Source organism: Cicer arietinum, chromosome 5, assembly GCF_000331145.2.
Source record: "Cicer arietinum cultivar CDC Frontier isolate Library 1 chromosome 5, Cicar.CDCFrontier_v2.0, whole genome shotgun sequence".
Classification (NCBI taxonomy): Eukaryota; Viridiplantae; Streptophyta; class Magnoliopsida; order Fabales; family Fabaceae; genus Cicer; species Cicer arietinum.
This window is the reverse complement of record NC_021164.2, coordinates 6297878-6320337: the sequence shown is the minus strand read 5'-3', so window position 1 is coordinate 6320337 and position 22460 is coordinate 6297878. Positions and strand designations below refer to the sequence as shown.

The window sequence follows — 22460 nt, the reverse complement described above, 5'->3', positions numbered from 1 at the left end:
AAGCTGAATGGCAGTTCTGTAATTATGATGAAAAACCTTGGATCCTTTGAAAAATGATTTCCAACGGTCATCAAGGGCTTGGATCTCTATAAAATGCAAACAAGCTCTCCATTGGAAGATACACAACACAATTGCATAAAAAGATCAAGTATCTTAAAGCTTTCAAGAAGCAAATCACATCCTCTCTTATTACTTTCTTTGATCCTACACTATATCTTTGTATATCCTTTGAGAAAGTATTAAGTATCAATCACTCTCATTCTACTTTGTAATTTCCTAGTGAGTGAAGCTTGGAAATATTTGAAAATTGATTGTAAGCTTGGTGAAGCTTGATAATACACAGTTTGTAATCATCCTCGGGTTGAGGATCGATCTGTTTGAAAGTTAGTGAAATCTCACAAGGGTGTGAGGACTGGACGTAGCCATCTTTGGGTGAACCAGTATAAAATTGTGAGTGTGTCCCTCATATTCTACTCCTACTCTTTTGCTCAACTTAGATTTAACGATTTAAAAATCCCATCCTCGAGCTATCCATCCTCAGCGAGAGGATAGTTTTTAAAAAACACTTAGAATTTATTTTTAACACAAAATCCATAATCATCCTCGGGTTGAGGATCGATCTGTTTGAAAGTTAGTGAAATCTCACAAGGGTGTGAGGACTGGACGTAACCATATTTGGGTGAACCAGTATAAAATTGTGAGTGTGTCCCTCATATTCTGCTCCTACTCTTTTGCTCAACTTAGATCTAACGATTTAAAAATCTCATCCTCGAGCTAGCCATCCTCAGCGAGAGGATAGTTTTTGTGTATATGATTATGTAAGTATTAAATTGTTTGTGTTTGAAGTGTTCTAATTGTTGGGAATTAGTATATAGAGTTAGAATAGTCGAGAGCATCTAAAAGTGAAATAGTTTTATATTCCTTCAATAAAATTATTGATTATATATTGATGTAAGTGTTGTTGTTACTACTTATAAGTTACAAATAAATTAATGTGAATGTGTAATTAAGTGAATCTTTAACTTGAAATAAGGAGTAGGAGTTGTGGCGCCGCTTTCGCACTCCTGAACCACATTAATGATACTTTTAATTACTCATGTTTGAATTTGAATGACTAGCTACCCCAATGACTCATCATCGATAAAAGAGACAACAATAACCTGTTGTTATTATTGTTAACATTACTTGTTAATTCTATTTTTGAAATGGTTAAAAACCATATTCATCTCTTATGTAATTTTGAGTCATAATAAGTAATACTATCTTATTATTTGTTCTATATTGTCTCATTTGGTAAGGATCTAGAACTATGGTATGAGTTCTATAAATTAATTTTGTGTATAAGACTTTGAAATTAATTTAGACTTTGAGTGTGTTTGAAAATATATTTGTCTTATTTTACTATGATTATACACATTCGTTTGTAAAAATAAAAAAATTAAGTGATTATATGTCATTGAATTGTTATATGCATTTCTGATTATAATTCTTGAAGGTGTAAAATATTTTGAATGTTTCTTTATATGCCTAACTGTTATGAAATATGTAGAATAATTGTTGTTATGATTTAAACATTCTTTTAAGAGATTGAAACTAGTGGAGTACTATTTGAGAAGTAAGTTGAACTCGAAAAGGTATTTGAGATGTTTTATTTGATTCAACTGAATGTAGTAAGTGTTGTTGACTAAATTCATATGCTTAATTTTATCTATAAACAATAATGATTAATCATAATATTTCTTTCACATTTGAGCTCTTGAATATGATGCGTTTAATTAATTTGTTGTGTCATGTTAGCCTATCGTACTATGCTAATTGATTTTTGACATGTTGTATTTAATTGAATAGTGAATGTCATAAAAGTGTTTGTAGACTAAGTTTGAATCTTGAGTGTGGTAAGTTAGATATTACTTCATAGACCACAAATTTCGAAGACAGAATTTGGGGAGAATTATAACATCTCAAATTTTATAATAAACTATTTTATTAATTAAATAGGATTTTAGATAATTAATTTTGTGCTAAAATTGTTTTAGAATATATGTTGATTATCTTTAGGATTATTTTTCTTTATGTGTATTTTCTATGATGTGTTTATCTATACATATGTGACTAAGTAAGTGGTATAAATAATAAATATTATATTTTATTATGTTCTATATTTTTTATATAAATAATAGTATTTTAGTGTACATATTTTAAGGTATAAGATTTTAGGTGATTCTACGTGTATACATTTGTTCGTAGTTAATGCGATATTTTCTTGTATGTTTGACTAATGTTAAGTATGCACATAATTATATTTAAATTTTTTAAAAAAAAATATATCCTATTTTAATTATTTATTTTACAAATAATTATCTTGAAGTATTAGCAATATTGTTATTTAGCGTGGATCAATAAAATAAATTATTTATTTAGGACTTTTAGAAATACTAGAAAATGTATTTTTAGACCAGACCACGGTTTACACCCATATTTTCTACATCTGCACATTAAATTGGACTCGTTGGGCTTTTTCTTTCTATACCTACGAGTTATTCGTTACACCCCCATTTCTACCTCATACCCCTGTGTTGGGTCTTACAGACTGTTTTACTCTTGTACCTGTACATCTGTCATCTACACCCCTCAATCTGCAATTAAAAACAAAAAAAACAAAAAAAACAAAAACAGCAGCCGCACCATGGCATCAACACCATCTTCCTCTCAAATTCGTCACACCAATTCCTTGTCATTTTGAAACGATCCCAACCTCTATCACACACAAAATCGGCCACTGAATCCATTTTTTATATCAATTTTATCGATCATGACTCCGTTTAACCAGAAACAGTTGTGTTTCTTTCCTTGAGCGAGCTGTTTTTGACCGATCCCGATCACCATGTTTGTCGTCTCAAAAAACTGATATCGTTTTTGGATTTCCCTCGTCGAAACCTTCAAGAAGCACTACTCATTAGTATTTTTTGATGAAGTTGACGTCAGACCCTTCGGGGCGCTCCGACAAGTCGGTGAGACTTTTTCTGCAGTTTTTATCACCGTTTTGACTCAAATTTTGTTCCTAAAATTATTATTAATTATTTAACATTTACTTTTATGCTCCGCATAATTTATCAGTCACGCCCCAATGATTTTGTAAACTCGTCGTTTATTCGGACTTGCTCGCTGAACGTTGTCGATCTGTAGTTGCTATAGAAAATTTCCATTGATTTATGTGTTTGAGAAACCGTCTAAATAAGGTAAGGGGTGAGAGAGCGTTTGAATTCATGAGTATAATATAATGTGAGATGAACGGGAAAACTGTATTTTCCAACGATTCATCTGGGACTCGCTACGTACAGTAGTATCCCTTTGAGTGATAAATTGATTAATGTGAAAATATGGAAATTGTGAGATTAAAATATGGAATAGAAATATTTATAAGGTGTTGATTGATTTAATTTCGTTAAATGTGTGGTATTTGATATTATTATGATATTTGTTTTCAAATGAATTTGATGCATATGTTTGATTAGACGGATTTATGTGATGTGATAATAAAATATGGATGCATGGTATGATATATGTATGCGGGATGATAATGCTGATTTTTTATTGATAATAGTGATGTTATAAAATTGTGATGAGTTTATATGATGATTACGATTATGTATGATTAGTGATGTTATAAAATTGTGATGAGTTTATACGATGATTATGATTATGTATGATTAATGACGTTATAAAATTGTGATAAGAATATTGAAGTACCCCATATATGATGAAATAGTGATGATTTATAAAGATGATGCTCTTAATGGAGTAGTCTAAGCTAACGAGGGGAGAAAATAAATATTGAGAATTTGTGAAGTGAAAATTATTTTGTCATCATATAGGTAGGGTCTGACAAGCCTAGTGATTCCGGGGAAGTACAACTGAATGAATCTGATCGTGGCGGTCTTTTGTCGAGCCTTAAGGCAAGATTGTTAGACCTTGGAGGTATACAGGTGGAGAATTCCTAGGTGACTTGGAGGTAGCACTCCAAATGTCGGGAGCTACCACGTAACACACGTTTACCTCGACTATCACGTATATGTGTCTCGGGTTGAGTTAAGGGGATCTATGAGGACATGACCAATTTGAATTGTCCGTCTACCGGGATGGTGGCATAGTATCAAGCCTCCTAACCAAGTACTTCAGAGTTAGAATGGTACCGCATTGTGAAGTAGAGTCTAAGCTCATGCATAACATGGCATTTCCTTGTGATTGTTTTGTTGTGATTGGTGTGTTTCAAAAGCGATAATAATTTTCTTAGATGATTTGATGTTATAGTGAAATTTATTGATATTCATTGAGTGGTTTTGACTTTATAATGTTATGTTTTTCCCTGAAGAATGTTTGTGTAATGATACAGTTTATTTATGATTAATTGTGTGTTCTTCTTATTTATATTATACTATTATCATGATTTCAAAACTCACCTCCTTCGTTGTTTGTGTTTGACTGACTTGGTCATGCGTTTGTGAAATCACAGTTGTTACAAGTTAATGAGTCTTGAAGCTCAAGTTTGGGAGAAACTCTGCTCTGATAGGTGATACCGGGAATAAGGGTTGTAATTTGTATTTTCTTATTTAATTTGAAACGAATTTTTGTATTAAAACCTTTGAAATACTAGTTAGTTTTTAGAATTAAACCAACTAATTATACTTAAATCAAGCTTATCGAGATTGCACTATTTTAATAAAAAAAATTAAGTTTAAAATGTCTTATTTTATTTTTGAAAAACGTGATATCTTAAATTAAAAATAAAAGTTTTTATTTTATTTGGAAATAAATTTTATTTATCCGTTACAAATTTTATAGGAATATTATATAAATTATTATATATATTATTTTAGGGTTTAGGGTGTCACAAACCTTAAGTACTCATAAAAAAGCAATAAACAAAAATAATATTTGTATCAACATATAATAAAGTGATACAAGTAAAAGGCATATAAACAACAACAAAAATGATGGGGAGAAATTGAAAAGGAGGAGAAAACTTACTTGACGTCAGAGTCTCATAGAAGGAGAAAAACGCTCACCGTAAAACTGATGTAGTACGGAGAAAACTCCAGTAAAAATTTATTGAGGGTAATTTTGGATTTTTTTTGAAAAGGGTAATGGTAATTACATTATTTACGTGTTTTTAAAATTTGTAGCATCTTTATCTCTCATCGCATGAGCGAATGTGAGAAGCTGCTATTTTTTGTTTTTCATTTTTAGCCGAAAAAATGATTTTTTTTTTAACAAAATAGTTTTTCAAGAAATACGAAACCAACATCATTCAAACAATAAAAAATGATTTTTTATTTAAAATAAATAAATTTCTTCATGAAAAAATCTGAAACAAACGTATCAAATATTAACATTTTATTATTAGTATTGATATGTCAAAAAAAAACAGCAATATATTAATATCCGCATGTGAAATATATTTGGATTGTCTGTTAAAAAAAAAAGATTTTTTTTAATGTAAAATGTTGAAGGATAAAATAAAAAAAAATATTGAATTGCTAAAAGTAAATTTGTCCAAAAAAATCTAACCAAATTAGAAAATGTTTGTTAGTTAACTTTGTAGTTATCTTTATAGTTTAAACAATGATATAGATTAATATTTTTTTAAAATAATGGAGAAAATAAAAGAAATAAATAATTATTTTATCAAAAAATATTAAATAAAATAAAGTTACAAAACTTCAGACAACATAAAGTGAAACATAAGCATGATTCACACATACAAAAGATGAGCTCATATATTGAAGGAAGTACTTTGCTTCTATTCATGATTTTACCGATTGGTTTTCTGCCTCTCCTTTATTAATTTGGTTAGCCATCCCGTTCTACTCTCTAACTATCCTTTTTAAAGATCTCTCACATTTGCTGTGACAAAATCCTTAATCCTTAATGATATTTTAAAGATAAGAAAATTTAATAATTAATGATAAAAGATTTTAATTCATATTGTTATTTAATATATTTTACAAATAGAAAAATAAGGCAAGTATTTTCATAATCATCAGATGCATGTCTAAGGTTTCATATGAAATCTTGATCAATGGAAATCAAGAAGTGAATTCTCAACTGAAATAATAATAGATTTGTACATTTATTTATGAACATTATCAAAAGAAATTATTTTATTCAAATCAATCAATCTATTCTTTGTCAAACATCTTAAGAATGGTGAAATAAATTCTAAAGGAAAACTGTCAGGTCTCATTCAGAATGACTTATATTAAATGTGAAAGCAAATGGTTCCTCGACATTTTACACCGTTCAAATTCGCTCAAGATAAACAAGTAGTTCCATATCATCCTTAAAAGAATCAAAATATCAACCTTCAAGAAGATTAGAAGGTTCTGATAGTTCACAATATTCCCACCAATGGACAAAAATGAAGTACATTGTGAAAGTACTAGACCAAGACAGTCTTAAAGTACGTGACAAATACACATAAACAAAAGCAGTTCATAACATTCTAAAGTCGATAAAGTTCAAACAGTTGTCTAGCATTGAGGAACGTGTCAAATAGTCATTTATTTTATTTTTTATAACAGAAAACTGAAGTCCTCACACTTCTATAATTATAAGAAACTTTAGAACATTGAAGATTAATAGTTTGCATTAAATCGTAATTCACTTTTCTAAGTGTTCACCAATCAAATAACTCTTCAATTTTTAAACACTTACAAGTTCCTTATTAGATTCTTGGACCAACCTTTATTGAGTGTGTATTATCCAAATAAGTCTCATCATGTCAAATCCAAAAAAACATACACTTGTAAATATTATCGACCTTCTTTAAAGACTAAAGAAAGAATGAGTTATTGTAATTTGTTTCATGTCCATTAAGTTTCCAAAAATATTATTGTAAGTCTGTTGAGGCTAAAGAGAATACATGTTGTATAGTTTAAGTGACTAAAAAGTTAAATGTGCAACAATTTATGATGTTGTCAAGCGTCGTAGTGAAAATCTTACAAATGTGAAGACTGAAGTAACTCACATTAGGTGAAAAAGAGGATACTTCCTTTGTGTTAATATTTATATCTCTTATCTTATCTTTAAGAATTAATTCTCAATTACACAAATTTAGCCCTTAAGCTTTAGTAAACATAAATTGCTTTATACTTAATATTTTAGTAGGTTCTGAACTTCACAAAGCTTTACCTACTAACTATTATTCATCATCCAAGTTTTTCCTGAGAAAATCATATCTTTGGTACAAATTATTAAAAATGTCACAATTCAAATCCTATTTTTTGTGACTATTATTTTCACTTCAACGTCCCCCTTCTTGAGGTCTCTCCCTATCTCAAGCATTCCTTTTTCCTATCTCTTGCGCCACCTTTTCTACCTCAATGTGTGTTTATGCCCTCATTCTGATTTTGTTCATTGTTCTCACCTTCAGAACGATGAGGGCTTCACTAAAAGTTCTCCATCTCAATCCTTTTTCGAAAGCCATCAGGAAAATATTCTCATTTGGCTCGACCACGACAGTGTAGCATTGTTAAATCATGTGAAGCAACTCTTCAATGACTTGTTAGTCCTCATTGAACATCTAATAGGTATGCTACCAAGAACAAGTTTTCAATGTTTGCAGCAAATTGGGCTTCAACTTTGCTTCAAACCAAGTTGTCAAATCTTTGAAACTTGTTATTGATCGAGGAGGCAACCTAATAATCCACTTGTGTGCATTGTCCCTTGGAACCCGTATGGTGCACATAATCAAAGAGAAAATAAGATAATTATATCATATAATCTCTCAATTCATTATTTGATTAGATAACATGATATGATAAGTTAATTCATAAGCTTATCATATATTGTCTCTCTAATCAAAATATGTATCCTGAATTTGAGTTAGGTTAGAAACAAGTAGGATAGGATAAAAAATAATTTAAAGTTACACTTTAAAATATAATTTAAAATATAAAAATTTAAATCTGATAAAATATAAATATAGTATAAATAAATAAAAAAGTAAAAATAAAAGAATTTGATATTAAATTAAAAATAAAATATCAATAATTAATCTTTAAAAATATGTATGATTTTATCACAAGGTAATTTTTTTAATTTATGTAATCTTTAAAGGAAAAAACTAGTTGATCAAGAATATTAGCAAATACAAAATATGAATTTAAATTATTTAACATTAAATGTAATTTTATTATAAGGTGATTTTTTCATTTACATATAATATATATATAGCTTATCTGAACTATATAATCGAATTATTTATTATTTTAAAAAAAAATTAATTTAAAATTATTTATTTAGTTGTGCCAATGAAATTTTAAAATCATTTAATTAATGACTTAATTTTATAAAAATTAAAATATTACAAATTAATTTAGAAAAAATATGTAAATGTTTCACAAGAGTAATTTTGTTATTAAAATATAATATATTATACTATGTCATTATGAGGTGTATATCAAAAACATGATATGATAAAATAATGTTACTTTGTTTGTTGTCCTATGTGCATCAAATGCATTATATAAAAAATATATTTAGTCCACATCTTATCTTTATTTAGTTCTATATCCCATCATACGTCTATCTTATCTTGCACACCAAAGGAACTCTTAAGGTCCATGAATTTTTTTTAACTTAGAGTATCATTTATCTCACTAATGATCGTTTGAGTACAGAAAGCAGAAACATGGTTATTTGACTTTATTGTCCTGTCATAAGAGTCTATGATAGACTCTCTGAAGCGATGCAGATGACCATCGTCTGTATTTCTTAAGAGAATGATTGGAAGATTGTCAACATCAACCTGGTAGTCTCAGTTTCTTAAGCAAGTTCTCGTTGAAAATGGGCTCAATTTTTGTTCAAGCTTTTATCATTGATAGTCTACATACATAAGGTTTAAATAAATTTCTTGTCTTTATAAATGTATTTTTTTTTTTTTTACTTTTAATTGTAAAAATATATATTTTTTTTTTTACTTCATGTAAATATGCAGATTTTGTTTTTGGTCATCGATATTTTGCTTTTAGTTATTGCAATTATACAACTTTTGATTATTATTTTTTTATAAATATCATTTTAATCCCTATATCTTAAAAGACTAAAATAATATATTCTATGTATTATATAAATTAGATAGACTTTGTCTCATGTAAGTAGAATTTCAGGGTCTTACTCATTTTAAGTATTGAGAAAATAAATTAATTAATATTTGTTCGATAAAAATACAAAAAAAAATGTATGTTTTAAAATTGAATTATTCAAACCAACACTAAACAAGTTTGAATGAAAAATATCAGGAACTTCTATACTTATAATAAGTGTTATCAATTATCATTTAAATTTCAAATATTTTTAACAAGTGATCCATAGTGAACCATATATTAGGTTCATCCACCAAAGAACTTCTCGTTAAAAATATATTTAAATCTATTTCATTATTTTTTTAATAAGTCAAAAATAAATATATTAATAAAAACATTTTAAGCACAAGAAGTACGTTTAACAAAAACAAAAGAAATTTTACAATATTTCTACCGTATGATCAAAATAAATTAGAAACACAAAACTAAACTACTTAACAAGAAACAAAACAATTAGCCACAAACGATGTCAATACACTCAAAGGGTTGAAAGCACTATTGGTTGTACCCATAACAAAATTCTTTTTATATGCAATTTGATTCACCTTCATGCTAAAAGTTTAACCTGCTCAATAATAAGATTTACATTCAAAATATGCGAACGAAAAATCGCCTCATTTCTTGATTTTTAAATTGCCCACATCACTGCAAACCAAATTAAATTAATTTTTTGACGCATTACACGACCACATAAAAAAAGACCATCAAATTAGTTAGCGTGATTGATTACATCCATATAAAATGCACTCGATAGTCCAAACCAAATCAAAACGCCGTACCACACGGATCCAAAAAGAGGGCACATAAAGAACAAATGATAGACTGTTTCATCTTTCCCGCAATCTGTTGCACATTGTTGATCTTCCAAATAAATGATTTCTCGGCGAAACAAATTATCTTTTGTAGGCAACCTATTTTAAAACAACCTCCGCAAAAATAATGATACTTTTGATTGGACAAAAGGATGTCACACTAGGTCTTGAAATGGATGTGCGGTGACACCTGCGACAAACTCCTTCCGAAGCACAAAATACGTCTCCTTTGCTGAATACAATCCTCCTTGCGTATTATTCTACGATCATTTATCTGCTATATTAACCCGCAAATGAACGTTAGCCAATAAAATCCTATAATGCTCCAGTAATTCCTCCTCCTACACAAACAACTGCCTCCGCCATCTCAACCCTTAAACACCCTTTAGTCTTAACGTCCCTAACATAACCTTTACACTTTCCTCTTGTTGCAAAGATAAATGAAATAATCTACTAAATTTCTCACACAAAATCCCACCAACCAACCATGGTCTATTTCATTATTTAATTTGACAACACAACAAAACACTTTGATAAAAATAAAAACAAACAAACGAGTAATCCACCAAATTAATTTCTAATTTTGTAGATGGTTCTCAAATAAGTCATAAGTCATGAAATTATAAATATTTCAAAAAGACATCTTTTTCAATTAAATTATCAAATTACTCCTTATATTTAACAATTTACTATCAATTATGTCCTTTATTTTAATAATAACTTATATATATTAATAATTCTTATATATTTTTTCATTAAAATAAATTAGATGAATTAGATTTCATAGATTTGTCTTTTATATTTAACCATTTAGGATTAATTATGTTTTTTATTTTAATAATAACTTACTATTAATTTAATTCTTATATTTAAGTCAATTTAATTCTTAACATACTTTCACCAAAATTAATATTAAAATTTGATAAAGTTAAACATCTTTTTGAAGCATTCATATAATTGTAAAGTCAAAAAAGAATTTGGTAGTTTATTCAAAATAAAATAAAACACTTCCAGTAAAAAAGACGCTACAGAAAAAAGAAGAATCAAAACCTAAGTATTGTGCTCTCAAACACTAACACACAACACAACAGAGACATTCACAGAGGATGTTTGGTTTCGGCGCTTCCACCACCACCGCTGCCACCACCGCCGTTTCCACTCGTTTCCTGTGTGCAACCTTTTACAATCCTTCATCTTCTCTCATTTCTACTACAAATCACTTTTCTTCCCATCTTCTTCCCTCAACTTTGGTAGTTTTTTCTCCTTCTGCTTCATTTTTACTACTACTTCAGTTTTTTTAATACCAATTTTTGACTTGATTCTTGTTCAATGGTGTTAATTTTGAAATGGGTATGTTCAGGTTTCTTCATCTTCACAGCGATTCAGGTGTATCCACATTAAAGCAATGGCTGAAACTGATACAAAATCTGTGTCAAAATCTGCTTCTTCTTCTCATGGTATTATTTCATTTAAACCCTCATTTTTTTAATGTTTCATTTTGGGGTTTAGTTAATAGTATTGCTTTTTACCCTATAATTAAATTCAAAAAAACAATTCAAATTTTTATTTAAATGGGGTAAGTGTTATAGAACTGTGCCCTTAAATTATATATAAAAAAATCAATTTTTTTTTAATCAAATGGAATAACTTGTAGGTTTAATTATCTGTAAATCCTGAAGAATTTTTAAATGGGTCCCTAAACTAAAAATATTTAAATTGTATACACTGACACTATCAGTCAATCTCAGCTGTCGAATCATTATAAACTTTTGACTTTTATTGTAACTATGAAAGGTTGTGATGTGTTGATAGTGCAAAATTTTGCACCGTTAGTGCATAGTAATGAAACTCATGTATAAAAAGATCCCTTAATTAATACTTTGATCCCAATTATAAGAGAAAAACCAAAAAACCTACCATCATTTTTTGAATATTTTACAAATATACTCCTCTTAGAAAAGAAAAGTGTGAGACATTAAATACAAGCACAAATATTTAAAAGACATACATTAAATTAAATGAGGATAAAAAAGTCATTTAAACAGTAAATACATCTTAAAAGTCACAACTTTTTCTTATAAATGAGACAAAAAAATCTCCAAATTTTTTCTTATAACTAGGACCAGAGGTAGTATATTTTTTGCAATTATGTCATTCGGTTACACTCATGTAAGTCAACAGTTACTCAACATCACATACTCCCTCTGGTCTCATAAGCAGACAAATTATTTTTATGTTGGGTTTGTTTGGTTCAATCGGAGGGAGGGATTTTGCTCTTCTTCAAACTCCTCCAACCAAACACACCCTTAATAAAAGTAGTTAGTCTCGCTAAATTTTCTCAAAATAATCAAAAGAGTGAGTGTGTTTTTCAAATTACCCATTGTAATTTGTTTCATGAGAATAAAGGGTTATTAGAAAATAAAATCTAAATCAATTGAAGAGTAATTAGGGAATTAGAGTATTAAATTTAGTAAAAGTAGTTAACTTTCGGTTATAATTTAGCTCATAAAACACAACACTTTTGTCCCTAAACTAAATTGAAGTCCTTATCCTAAACTAATTTAAACAATCCGAAACTGATTCCTTAGAAAAATAACCAATTTGACAAATCCAAGTCAACATATAACTGTCAACAATGTGTCTTGCAAAACAAAATATAGTAGTTGATGCTGTAACATCAATATGAGTAGTTGAGGTACTGACTACAATATCAAGTTGAAATGGAAATCGTCTAACACTTGTACAATGTCTCGGCATATCGCTGAACTTGAAAGTTTGTTCTCCAACTTCCTGCTTTTGATCAAACTCTCAGCAGACAAAGCTCGCTCCTCCTAAATCTCTTCTTCCAATGAATGGATTTTTTAAACCAGTTGTTCTACCTTCGTTTGAGCAAGTTTGAGTTTTGACACTACTATCTCCTTTGTTTGGTTTATTTTAGTTCTTCATATGTTTCTTGATTTGATTTGTCTGCAAGAGCTAACTGAGTTTGAAGCTCTTCTACTGTCAACTCTGCTTGAAACCTAAACACATGATCCGGCACTAACACGTAGACACCGATAGTAATTTAATAAAACAAAAGTGCTTGAGTATATTGATGTATGTCAGTATAGTGTCAGACGTCGACACAAGTGATCTTGATTGGTCCTGCGACTAATGAAAAGTGATAAAGGGAGTAGATAGAATTCTACTTATCTAAAAATTACTCTTAAACCAATATCAATTCCACATCGTAGAAACTTATGTCAGCATTTCACAATATCAAACACTACCTACTCATTTTTATAGGATTGCTTTCAAGTCCTAAAGGATGATACAATTGTATGATTAGTAGCTGTCTTTGGGACAATGATGTAATATTCTGGAAACAAAATGAGTTATGAGCTATAAAAAAGTCAGCATATTGAAACTGGACCCAATTTAAGTAGTTTAAATTAAACACATCTGCACTGCCTATATTGTATGTAGGCATTCTAGAATTCCACAATAGTCAAATACCTTTTTGTTTGTTTGATAATTTATACCACCTTATGGCTTTCAGGTTTCACCGTTGAATGTGCAAACTGGCTAATTTTAATTCTAGGCTGTCTATGACTGCCTGGATTTTTCTACATAGTTTTAGATTGCCCTTTACTGATGTTTTCTATATGTTAAATTTAAGAATAACAGCTCCTGGCATTTGGTGTTCTATTACTATGAAACAGGCAGCAAGCAAGCTTTGATATCATTGTCAGACAAGAAGGATCTCGCATTTGTTGGCAATGGACTCCAGGAATTAGGGTAGTTATTATAATTAATTGATTTTTTGTCCATCTTTTAATCATTGTTGTTAAGTAGCGGCTATAGCAGTGCTATAATATAATGGAATTTGAACAAATCACTATTGTTCTACGATACGCTATTTAGTACGAAATACTGTTAAATAACGGCTATAGCAGTGCTATAGCTGTGTAGAAGAATTTGAATAAATTGCAATTTTCCGCAATTCATGATTGACAATACTGCTTTTAACATGTTAGAATACGTTTTTTTTTCCATCTGTTCATGCTTTTTTTATTGTATAATAATACTATATCCATACTTGTTTCTATGAGCAGTTTATACTTTATAGCATTCATGGAGCTTTAGTTTCTATAATGATAGTCCTTCTATTTGAATGTTAGGTTCACTATTGTTTCAACTGGAGGAACAGCTTCTGCATTGGAGAGTGCTGGAGTGGCTGTTACCAAAGTTGAACAGCTTACTCGGTTCCCTGAAATGGTGAGTTTGCCTGTAGCTTGAGTTCTTCTTCCTAAACTCTCATCTTGTATTCCATTGGTTCATACCTCAGATAGATGTTCTGTCAATGATCATTGCTTTTTCGTCCCGCATAGGTAGGTTGGTGAACTAAGGGACACCAAAGGAGTTATAAGAAAGAGATCCTAGGTTCAAGCCCGGGAAAATTAACTTAACTAGTAATTTACTAACATTTGCCTATAAAAAAAATGAACATTGCTTTTCTTTCTGTATTTTGATCCAGTTCTATCAGTATGAATCAATGTTGTCAAATAGCAGTTATCAAGGCGCTAAGTGTAGCGGAATTTGAACAATATTGTTCTGCGATATGCTATTTAGAATAAAGTGTTGTCCAATAGCTGTTATAGCGGCGCTATAGCACTGTAGCGTAGCGGAATTTAGCCACTATTTTTTGCAATATGTAGTTGACAACGCTGGTATGAATAAAAAATTTAGGGACATTAAGCCTTGCATTTTGATTTTGAAATCTGGCACAAATTCGACCTGTGTACTTTTTAGCAGAATATCTAGCGCCTGTTTGAAGCTTGCTTGAATTCTTACAATTTTGTAGACTTACTAACAATTAATGTAATGTCTTTTCCCAACAGCTTGATGGCCGTGTCAAAACTTTGCACCCGAACATACATGGGGGTATCCTTGCTCGAAGGGATCAACAACATCATATTGAAGCTCTCAATACACATGGAATTGGTAAGTTATATTATCAGCTATGTTATAACCAGTTTTGTGAAATAGTGACTATAGCGTAGCAGAATTTGAATAAATTGTCATTGTTCCGCGATACACTATTTAGTACACAGTGATGTTAAATACTAGCTATAACGGATCTATAGCATTATAGCAAAGCAAACTTTGAACAAACCGCTATTTTCTGCTATCTACGATTGACAAAACTGATTATAACAAGAGCACTGTGCAATAAATTCACTGTGTTGAATTTGGAGTTTGGTTCATTCAGTTTGTTTTTGTTGTGAGACTTAGGTGTTCTATTGCTTTGCTAACAGTTTTTCCATTTCAGGTACTTTTGATGTTGTGGTGGTGAACTTGTACCCATTTTATGATAAAGTTACATCAACGGGAGGCATTGAATTTGAAGATGGCATCGAAAACATTGACATTGGTGGTCCAGCTATGATAAGAGCTGCTGCAAAGGTGGTCCAAAATTTTTTTTGTTGGCTAAATACCATTAAGTTCTGGAAAAGAAAAAAGTGACCCTTTTTCATTGCATACTGTCTTTGAGCTGAAATTTTCATTTTTTTTTTTGTTCTAATGAATTATCTTTTAAATATAAAATGATAAATTTGTATTTGAGCAGAATCACAAGGATGTTTTGGTAGTGGTTGATTCAGAAGATTACCCTGCCCTTTTGGAATATCTTAAAGGAAACCAGGATGATCAGAAGTTCAGATTAAAGCTTGCATGGAAAGCTTTTCAGCACGTCGCTTCCTATGATTCTGCCGTATCGGAGTGGCTGTGGAAGCAAAGTGTTGGAGGTAGTGTACAAGTTTTTGTCAAATTATTATACGCAACTGTTACTTGTGAGAAAGAAATTTCAATTGATAGAAAATTAAATAATTTACAAATATAATCCTAGAACAGAATAGCTTGGGGTCCGTTTGTTACTGATTATAGAATAAGTGGTTTTGACATTCAATAATTTAGAAATTATTTGTTATAGATTTTTATAAAAAGCAGAAGCTGTTTTGTGTTTGTCTAGTGTAATGAAAAAAACTTTTTTTTAAAATAAAAAGTTATAAAAATGATTTTTATGAGAAGTTACATAAAACAGCTTCTCTTTTTAAGTATTTTTCAGATTATTTTCGGACTCTGATTTTTTTCAAAAACTGTAACAAATAAATAAAAACTCCTAAATGTGATTATTTAAAAAAAAACTCTGACAGACGGGCCCTTGATCTATGCACCCAGCAGATTAAATGGCAGACTTAAATTTCATATTAGTTTCTAACTTAGAAGTTTGAGAATTCAATGAACTTATTTGAAAAGACATATTTGATTCAAAAATAGAATTTGCAAGCAACATTAACAAAAGTGTTATATCTTTATGTGAGGTACTTGCTAAACGGTATAGAGAATATGTTACTGTAATTGAAATATTTCGAGTTTGGTTATTGACAGTAATGTGCGCTATAGATTAACTTATGTTCGCATTTCAATGACAGATAAATTTCCTCCTAGTTTGACAGTACCTCTTTCACTCAAAAGTTCACTCAGATATGGTGAAAATCCTCATCAAAAAGCTGCATTCTATGTTGACAAAAGACTTGCTGAGGTCAACGCCGGTGGAATTGCTACAGCTATCCAACACCATGGAAAGGTGCGACTTCTGATTTTATTTTGTATATTTTTAAAGCTATTATATATTGTGTTGTTAAGTAGTTGCTACAGCGTAGTGCAATTTGATCAAGTTGTTCTTGTTCTGTGATATGTTATTTAGTATGAAGTGTTGTCAAATAGGGGTGGTATTATATATTGTATTATGTTTAAGGATTATATATTGTATTATGATTAGCTTTAAAAAACTGCTATCTTTTGCGATTAGCAATTGACAAACACTGATTATATTATGTTTAAGGATGAGAGATTTTGACCAAAAAATTGTATAATTTTCTATTATCTTTGTTTAAGGTAATTCATAACATAAACATTCTCATGCAGGAAATGTCATATAATAACTACTTGGATGCTGATGCTGCATGGAACTGTGTGTGCGAGTTTAGAAATCCCACGTGTGTAGTTGTGAAGCATACTAATCCTTGCGGCGTAGCATCACGTGATGATATTCTTGAAGCCTACAGACTAGCTGTTAAAGCGGATCCTGTTAGTGCATTCGGTGGAATTGTAGCATTCAATGTGGAAGTTGACGAGGTATCCATCGTATGAAAGTATTGAAATAACTCAAATTCGAAATGGAATTTTAATGCTTGTTTGCTTTTAGGTTCTTGCTAAAGAAATAAGAGAATTTAGAAGCCCAACCGATGGGGAGACTAGGATGTTCTATGAAATAGTGGTTGCACCCAGCTATACAGAGAAGGGACTCGAGATTCTTCGTGGAAAGTCAAAGACTCTAAGGATTCTTGAAGCAAAAAAGAATGAAGCAGGAAAGCTATCACTCAGACAAGTTGGTGGAGGGTGGTTAGCTCAAGATTCAGATGATTTGACCCCGCAAGACATCAAGTTCAACATAGTCTCAGAGAAGACTCCTCTAGATGGATCGCTTCGTGACGCGGAGTTTGCATGGTTGTGTGTGAAGCATGTCAAAAGTAATGCTATTGTGATAGCTAAGGTACAATTTGATACATTACGAAACTCTCTTATGAGCCAATGGAGTGAGCTTGTATAAGAATCTGATGTCGTCCTTTGTTGATTTTTCGCAGGACAATTGTATGTTAGGTATGGGAAGCGGACAACCAAACCGTGTGGAGAGTTTAAGAATAGCAATGCGAAAAGCTGGAGATGCTGTTAAAGGTGCAGCCTTGGCTAGTGATGCCTTCTTCCCATTTGGTAAGTGTTAATGGACAATTTGATTGAAGCACAAACACAGACACTGGCCCGTCAGCACCAAATATAATGTAATTACATGTGTCACTGACATTGAAGCACAGACACTGGCATGTTGGCACCAAATATAATTTGATAAAATGAAATAATTAAATGCAATTATATGTTAGTGTCGGATACCGACACATGTCTGACACTAGACACTGACATTGAAACTTTGGCATCGTTACTAATTTGAGGAAATGAATTAATTGAATATAATTACATATGTCTGTTAGATATCAACACATGTCGAACACCGCACACTGGACACGCCTTCTGTTAGAAATGCTGGTGCTATAGAGATAGCAATATAGTGGCCAACTACATATTTAAATCTATATTAGAACATATGGAAAACTTTGGTTTCTTTTTTATTTTTTAACAATGATTTGTCTTGATTTATGAACAGCTTGGAAAGATGCTGTGGAAGAAGCATGTGAAAGTGGAATTGGTGTTATTGCAGAACCAGGTGGTAGTATCAGAGATCAAGATGCTATAGATTGTTGTAATAAGTATGGTGTTTCACTACTCTTTACAAATGTGAGGCACTTTAGGCACTGATAATTTTTTGTTTTGAGAGAACTTTATGTTTTAAATATCTTAGCATTGCTGCTGAAAACTTTCTGTTTCAACTGAAACATGATTTTTGACATCAAGTAATAATGCTTCTTGATTATGTTTTAGTAACTTTTTGTTCTTGAGAATAGAGTGATATATATGGAAATCTTCTCCTATGAGCAGAATCAAATTAGACATTCTTGTTGCAACTATAAATATATTATATTAGAGTTATTGAGATTAATACTTTGTTATGTCAAAGTTAATGAAGTTTTTTCCCTCTCAATTTTTTTGAAAAAAAAAAAAAAGTTAATGAAGGTAAAAGTTGTGATCGATGCTTTCTTTAGGGTATCTCTTGGAGGAAGGACTTAGAGGATTAAGTTTATATTTAAAATATATATTTGAAATTTAAATAAAAAAAAAATTGATTTATTACTATATAATATTTCAATCATATTTATTTTTAGAAACTTATAATTGTTTAATTTCAATCAGAAAAACAAGTCCTCTCCCCCCTCCCAAACAGACCTTTAGGGTATTATTCGAAGTTGTGTTCTACGGGGGAGGCATCGAATGACTAAGTTTACATTTTCTTATATATTGCAGATTTAAAAAAAAATAAAAGAATAATATGATAAATGATCATGTAACAACATTTAAATTCCACTTAATTTATTTTAAGAAATATATTTTTTAGATAAATATAAGAAATATTTCATATGTTGGCTCATTGTGATTTTTCTGCTTCTTTCAAAACTTGTTATTATAAAGCATATTGCTCTTTTTTTACGGTCTCTTTTGATGTATGATGCTGGAGATTCTACCTCTCAGCTTTCTCTCTAGTTAATACAATGTATCCTTTATATATAAACAATATGCTAGTTTTATAATTAAAAAAATAAAACTTGAAATAATTTTTCAAAGCAAAAAGACTTCATATTTATGTGTTTAAATGTTGCCTTTTTTTGACAAAAAGCTTAGCATTATAAACCATGTAAATGATCAAGACATTGAGCTTATGTTCTCAATCAATCAAACTATGTGCCCCTTGGTATTATTAAGCAATTGTACATTTGTAAATGCCAGTAATTTGAATTTAGTTGTAATACATTCAATTATATCAAAAATTGGATGTACTAGTTGATTTCTTTTGCTTCCTTAACAATACCAAACATTTCATTAGAGGAGATGCAAAACCTATCACATTAATATAAGCATAAAGGGCAATTAAATGCCTTCAAGTTTCAACAGCGATAATGCTCTACCTTAAAGAACAAATTTGTGAGATTAAAAGCATTCATATTTCCTCTTCTATTTGGGGCAGTATAGTATTGCAAACATGTGCCCTGTTAGGCTGGATAATTATGTTTGGTATATTTAAGATGGTAGAGAGTAGGGGTGGACAAAATTCAGTTATGTTTGAAAACCGAACCGAACTGGTTTTCAGTTCAGAAAAAATCGAACCAAACTGGTTTACAGTTTGTAAAACCGAACCGAACCGGTTCTATAAACCAGTGAACCGGTTCTCAAAATTGAAATTGTTTACACATTTTCACTTTTTGCCCAGAAGAATTTGGAAAAAAAGGCATGCATTCACAAGTGATATTGAATACCAAAATCTAATTTAAACGCTGATGGAATTGAATAAAAAATCCAAAAACTGAAACCACTATCAAAGACATCAAGTTTTGTACTAATAATGGATGAAATCTAATCCACCAAAAGGAAAAAAGAAAGAAAAAAAGCCCACTAGCTCAAACACACTACAATGAAGGCTTTCCTTTAGCTGGAAACAATTTGCTACTGCTACTATTCTTCCTTTTTATCTTCTTAGCAGATCATAGTAATGCTCTGGCTTTCTGTAATCTGACATGCAGATAGCCTGATATCACACATAAAAAGTTCTTCATAAGCTTACAAATATAATGATTCTTTAATCTGAATATATTGTACATTTATTATTACATGCACAATTATAAAAAAAAAATAATAATATAAAACAGAACACAAGAAAAATTATTTGAATGATATAAAAGAAAATGACCAATATTGTACTAGTGTATATTCAATACAATGAAAGAAATGTTTACCTGCATTGCAAATTAGGGATGGGCAAAAAAATCAAAAACTGAATTGATTTATAGAACTGAACTGAACCAAACCATTTTTAAACTAAACCGGTTAAAAAAATTAAAAACCAAACTTTATTTTAAAATCAGTTTTTTTAACTGAACTGATTTTAAAGAAAATAGGTGCCCTGTAACCAAATTTAGTTTTAATTCTACCAAAATCTCAAAATCTCAAAACCCAAAAATCAGAATCAAAATCCTAAAATTTAAATGAAGCTTATGGTCGCCGTCGTTCGTCGTCGCCACTGCCGCAAATAGAAAGGTCATCTCTTCTCTCTTCGTTCATCGCCCTCTGTCTTCTCTATTCACACAACGATCGCACAACAATCGTCTTCTCTCTTCGCACAACGACCGCACAGCAATCGTCTTCTCTCTTCGCACAAGGATCGCACTTCGTTTTTCTCTCTTCGTGAGTCATCTCTTCTCTCTTCGCTTTCGCTGTTTCACCATTTTGGTTCATCATTATTTTGGTTGATGATTTTGCTTGTCTGGTAACCTTTTGAGTGAGTTCATGCTTTTCCCGTGTATTTTATTTCTACCATGATTACTACTTTTGATTGTTTTTTCTGGTATTGTTTCATTGATTATTTGTTCTTTTATGCTGATTTTTTCAAACATCGTAGCTATTTTTTGAAGGAAGAAAGGGTTTTGTTTGTCAAAATTTTGTGAATTTTTGGAGGTGTGTGAGATTGCTTTTCATGTGGATCTTGCACTGTAGATTTAAAATTGTGAGACTCCTGACTTGCTTTCACTCTTCTTGTTTCATCCTTTTTATGGTTATTAAGCCTAGATAAACATCACATTGTATTAAATATATATGGTTATTAAGCCTAGATAAATATCTGAAACCTCACTATTTTAACCAAGAACAATTCAAATAGGATGTAGCATATAAATGTATAATATATGATAATTGATACCAAACTAAGGACATTTGTTTTGAAAAAGTCCGTAGTCAAATCTCAAGTCAACCTAGTTGTTCAGTTCAAAAAACCATTTAGCATTTAGTATTTAGTTTGATTAGCTCATCCAATAGATCTATATCTACCAAACTTTGATCCAGTCACAACTAATCTAAGAAATAATTCATACAAAAATTCAACATCGCAACATAATTTGAAAAACTCCAAATTCTTAAAACAGTTGTTTTCTGTCAGCAACATATCTTTCAGGCTCAATTTATAATACTCAATGAAATCAAATAGAGTTACATAACAACAGAAACTCTGGTTTTATGAAACTGATCTGAATTTGAATTTATATTGTTGGGGAGTTACTCATTAATGTATTTGTAGTGATGGCAACAAATTAATTTCATGTTTTCACACATTTCCCCAAATTCAAAATAAGTTATATATGTTATAATAGTGTACTTTATATGTTATATATGCTTCAAACTTCACAGGTTGGGTATGATAAATTGGGTTTGCCTATTGGTCTTCAATTCATTGGAAGACCTTGGTCTGAAGCAACACTAATCCACTTAGCATTTGCAATAGGGGTGGGCAAAATTCAGTTATGCTTGAAAACCAAACCGAACCGAACCGAACTGGTTTTCAGTTCAGAAAAAACCGAACCGAACTGGTTTACAGTTTGTAAAACCGAACCGGTTTAATATTCCAAACCGAACCGGTTCTCAAAATTGAAATTGTTTACACATTTTCACTTTTTTCCCAGAAGAATTTGGAAAAAAAAAGGCATGCATTCACAAGTGATATTGAATACCAAAATCTAATTTAAACGCTGATGGAATTGAATAAAAAAATCCAAAAACTGAAACCACTATCAAAGACATCAAGTTTTGTACCAATAATGGATGAAATTCAATCCACCAAAAGGAAAAAAGAAAGAAAAAAGCCCACTAGCTCAAACACACTACAATGAAGGCTTTCCTTTAGCTGGAAACAATGTGCTACTGCTACTATTCTTCCTTTTTATCTTTTTAGCAGATCATAGTAATG

The 22460-nt window shown here is 30.5% G+C and overlaps 1 protein-coding gene across 1 annotated transcript; it reads left to right on the top strand.

Moving 5' to 3' along the window:
- The first annotated feature begins 10981 nt into the window (after window positions 1–10981).
- LOC101494059 (uncharacterized) lies at window positions 10982–18495 on the top strand. The gene is made up of 12 exons (XM_004516521.4): window positions 10982–11208; window positions 11319–11415; window positions 13660–13735; window positions 14119–14215; window positions 14839–14941; window positions 15270–15403; window positions 15567–15744; window positions 16432–16586; window positions 16928–17137; window positions 17208–17555; window positions 17647–17773; window positions 18222–18495. Exons 1-12 carry the CDS (start codon window positions 11065–11067, stop codon window positions 18371–18373), a joined length of 1821 nt encoding a protein of 606 aa, XP_004516578.1. The 5' UTR covers window positions 10982–11064; the 3' UTR covers window positions 18374–18495.
- Window positions 18496–22460: the final 3965 nt, after the last annotated feature.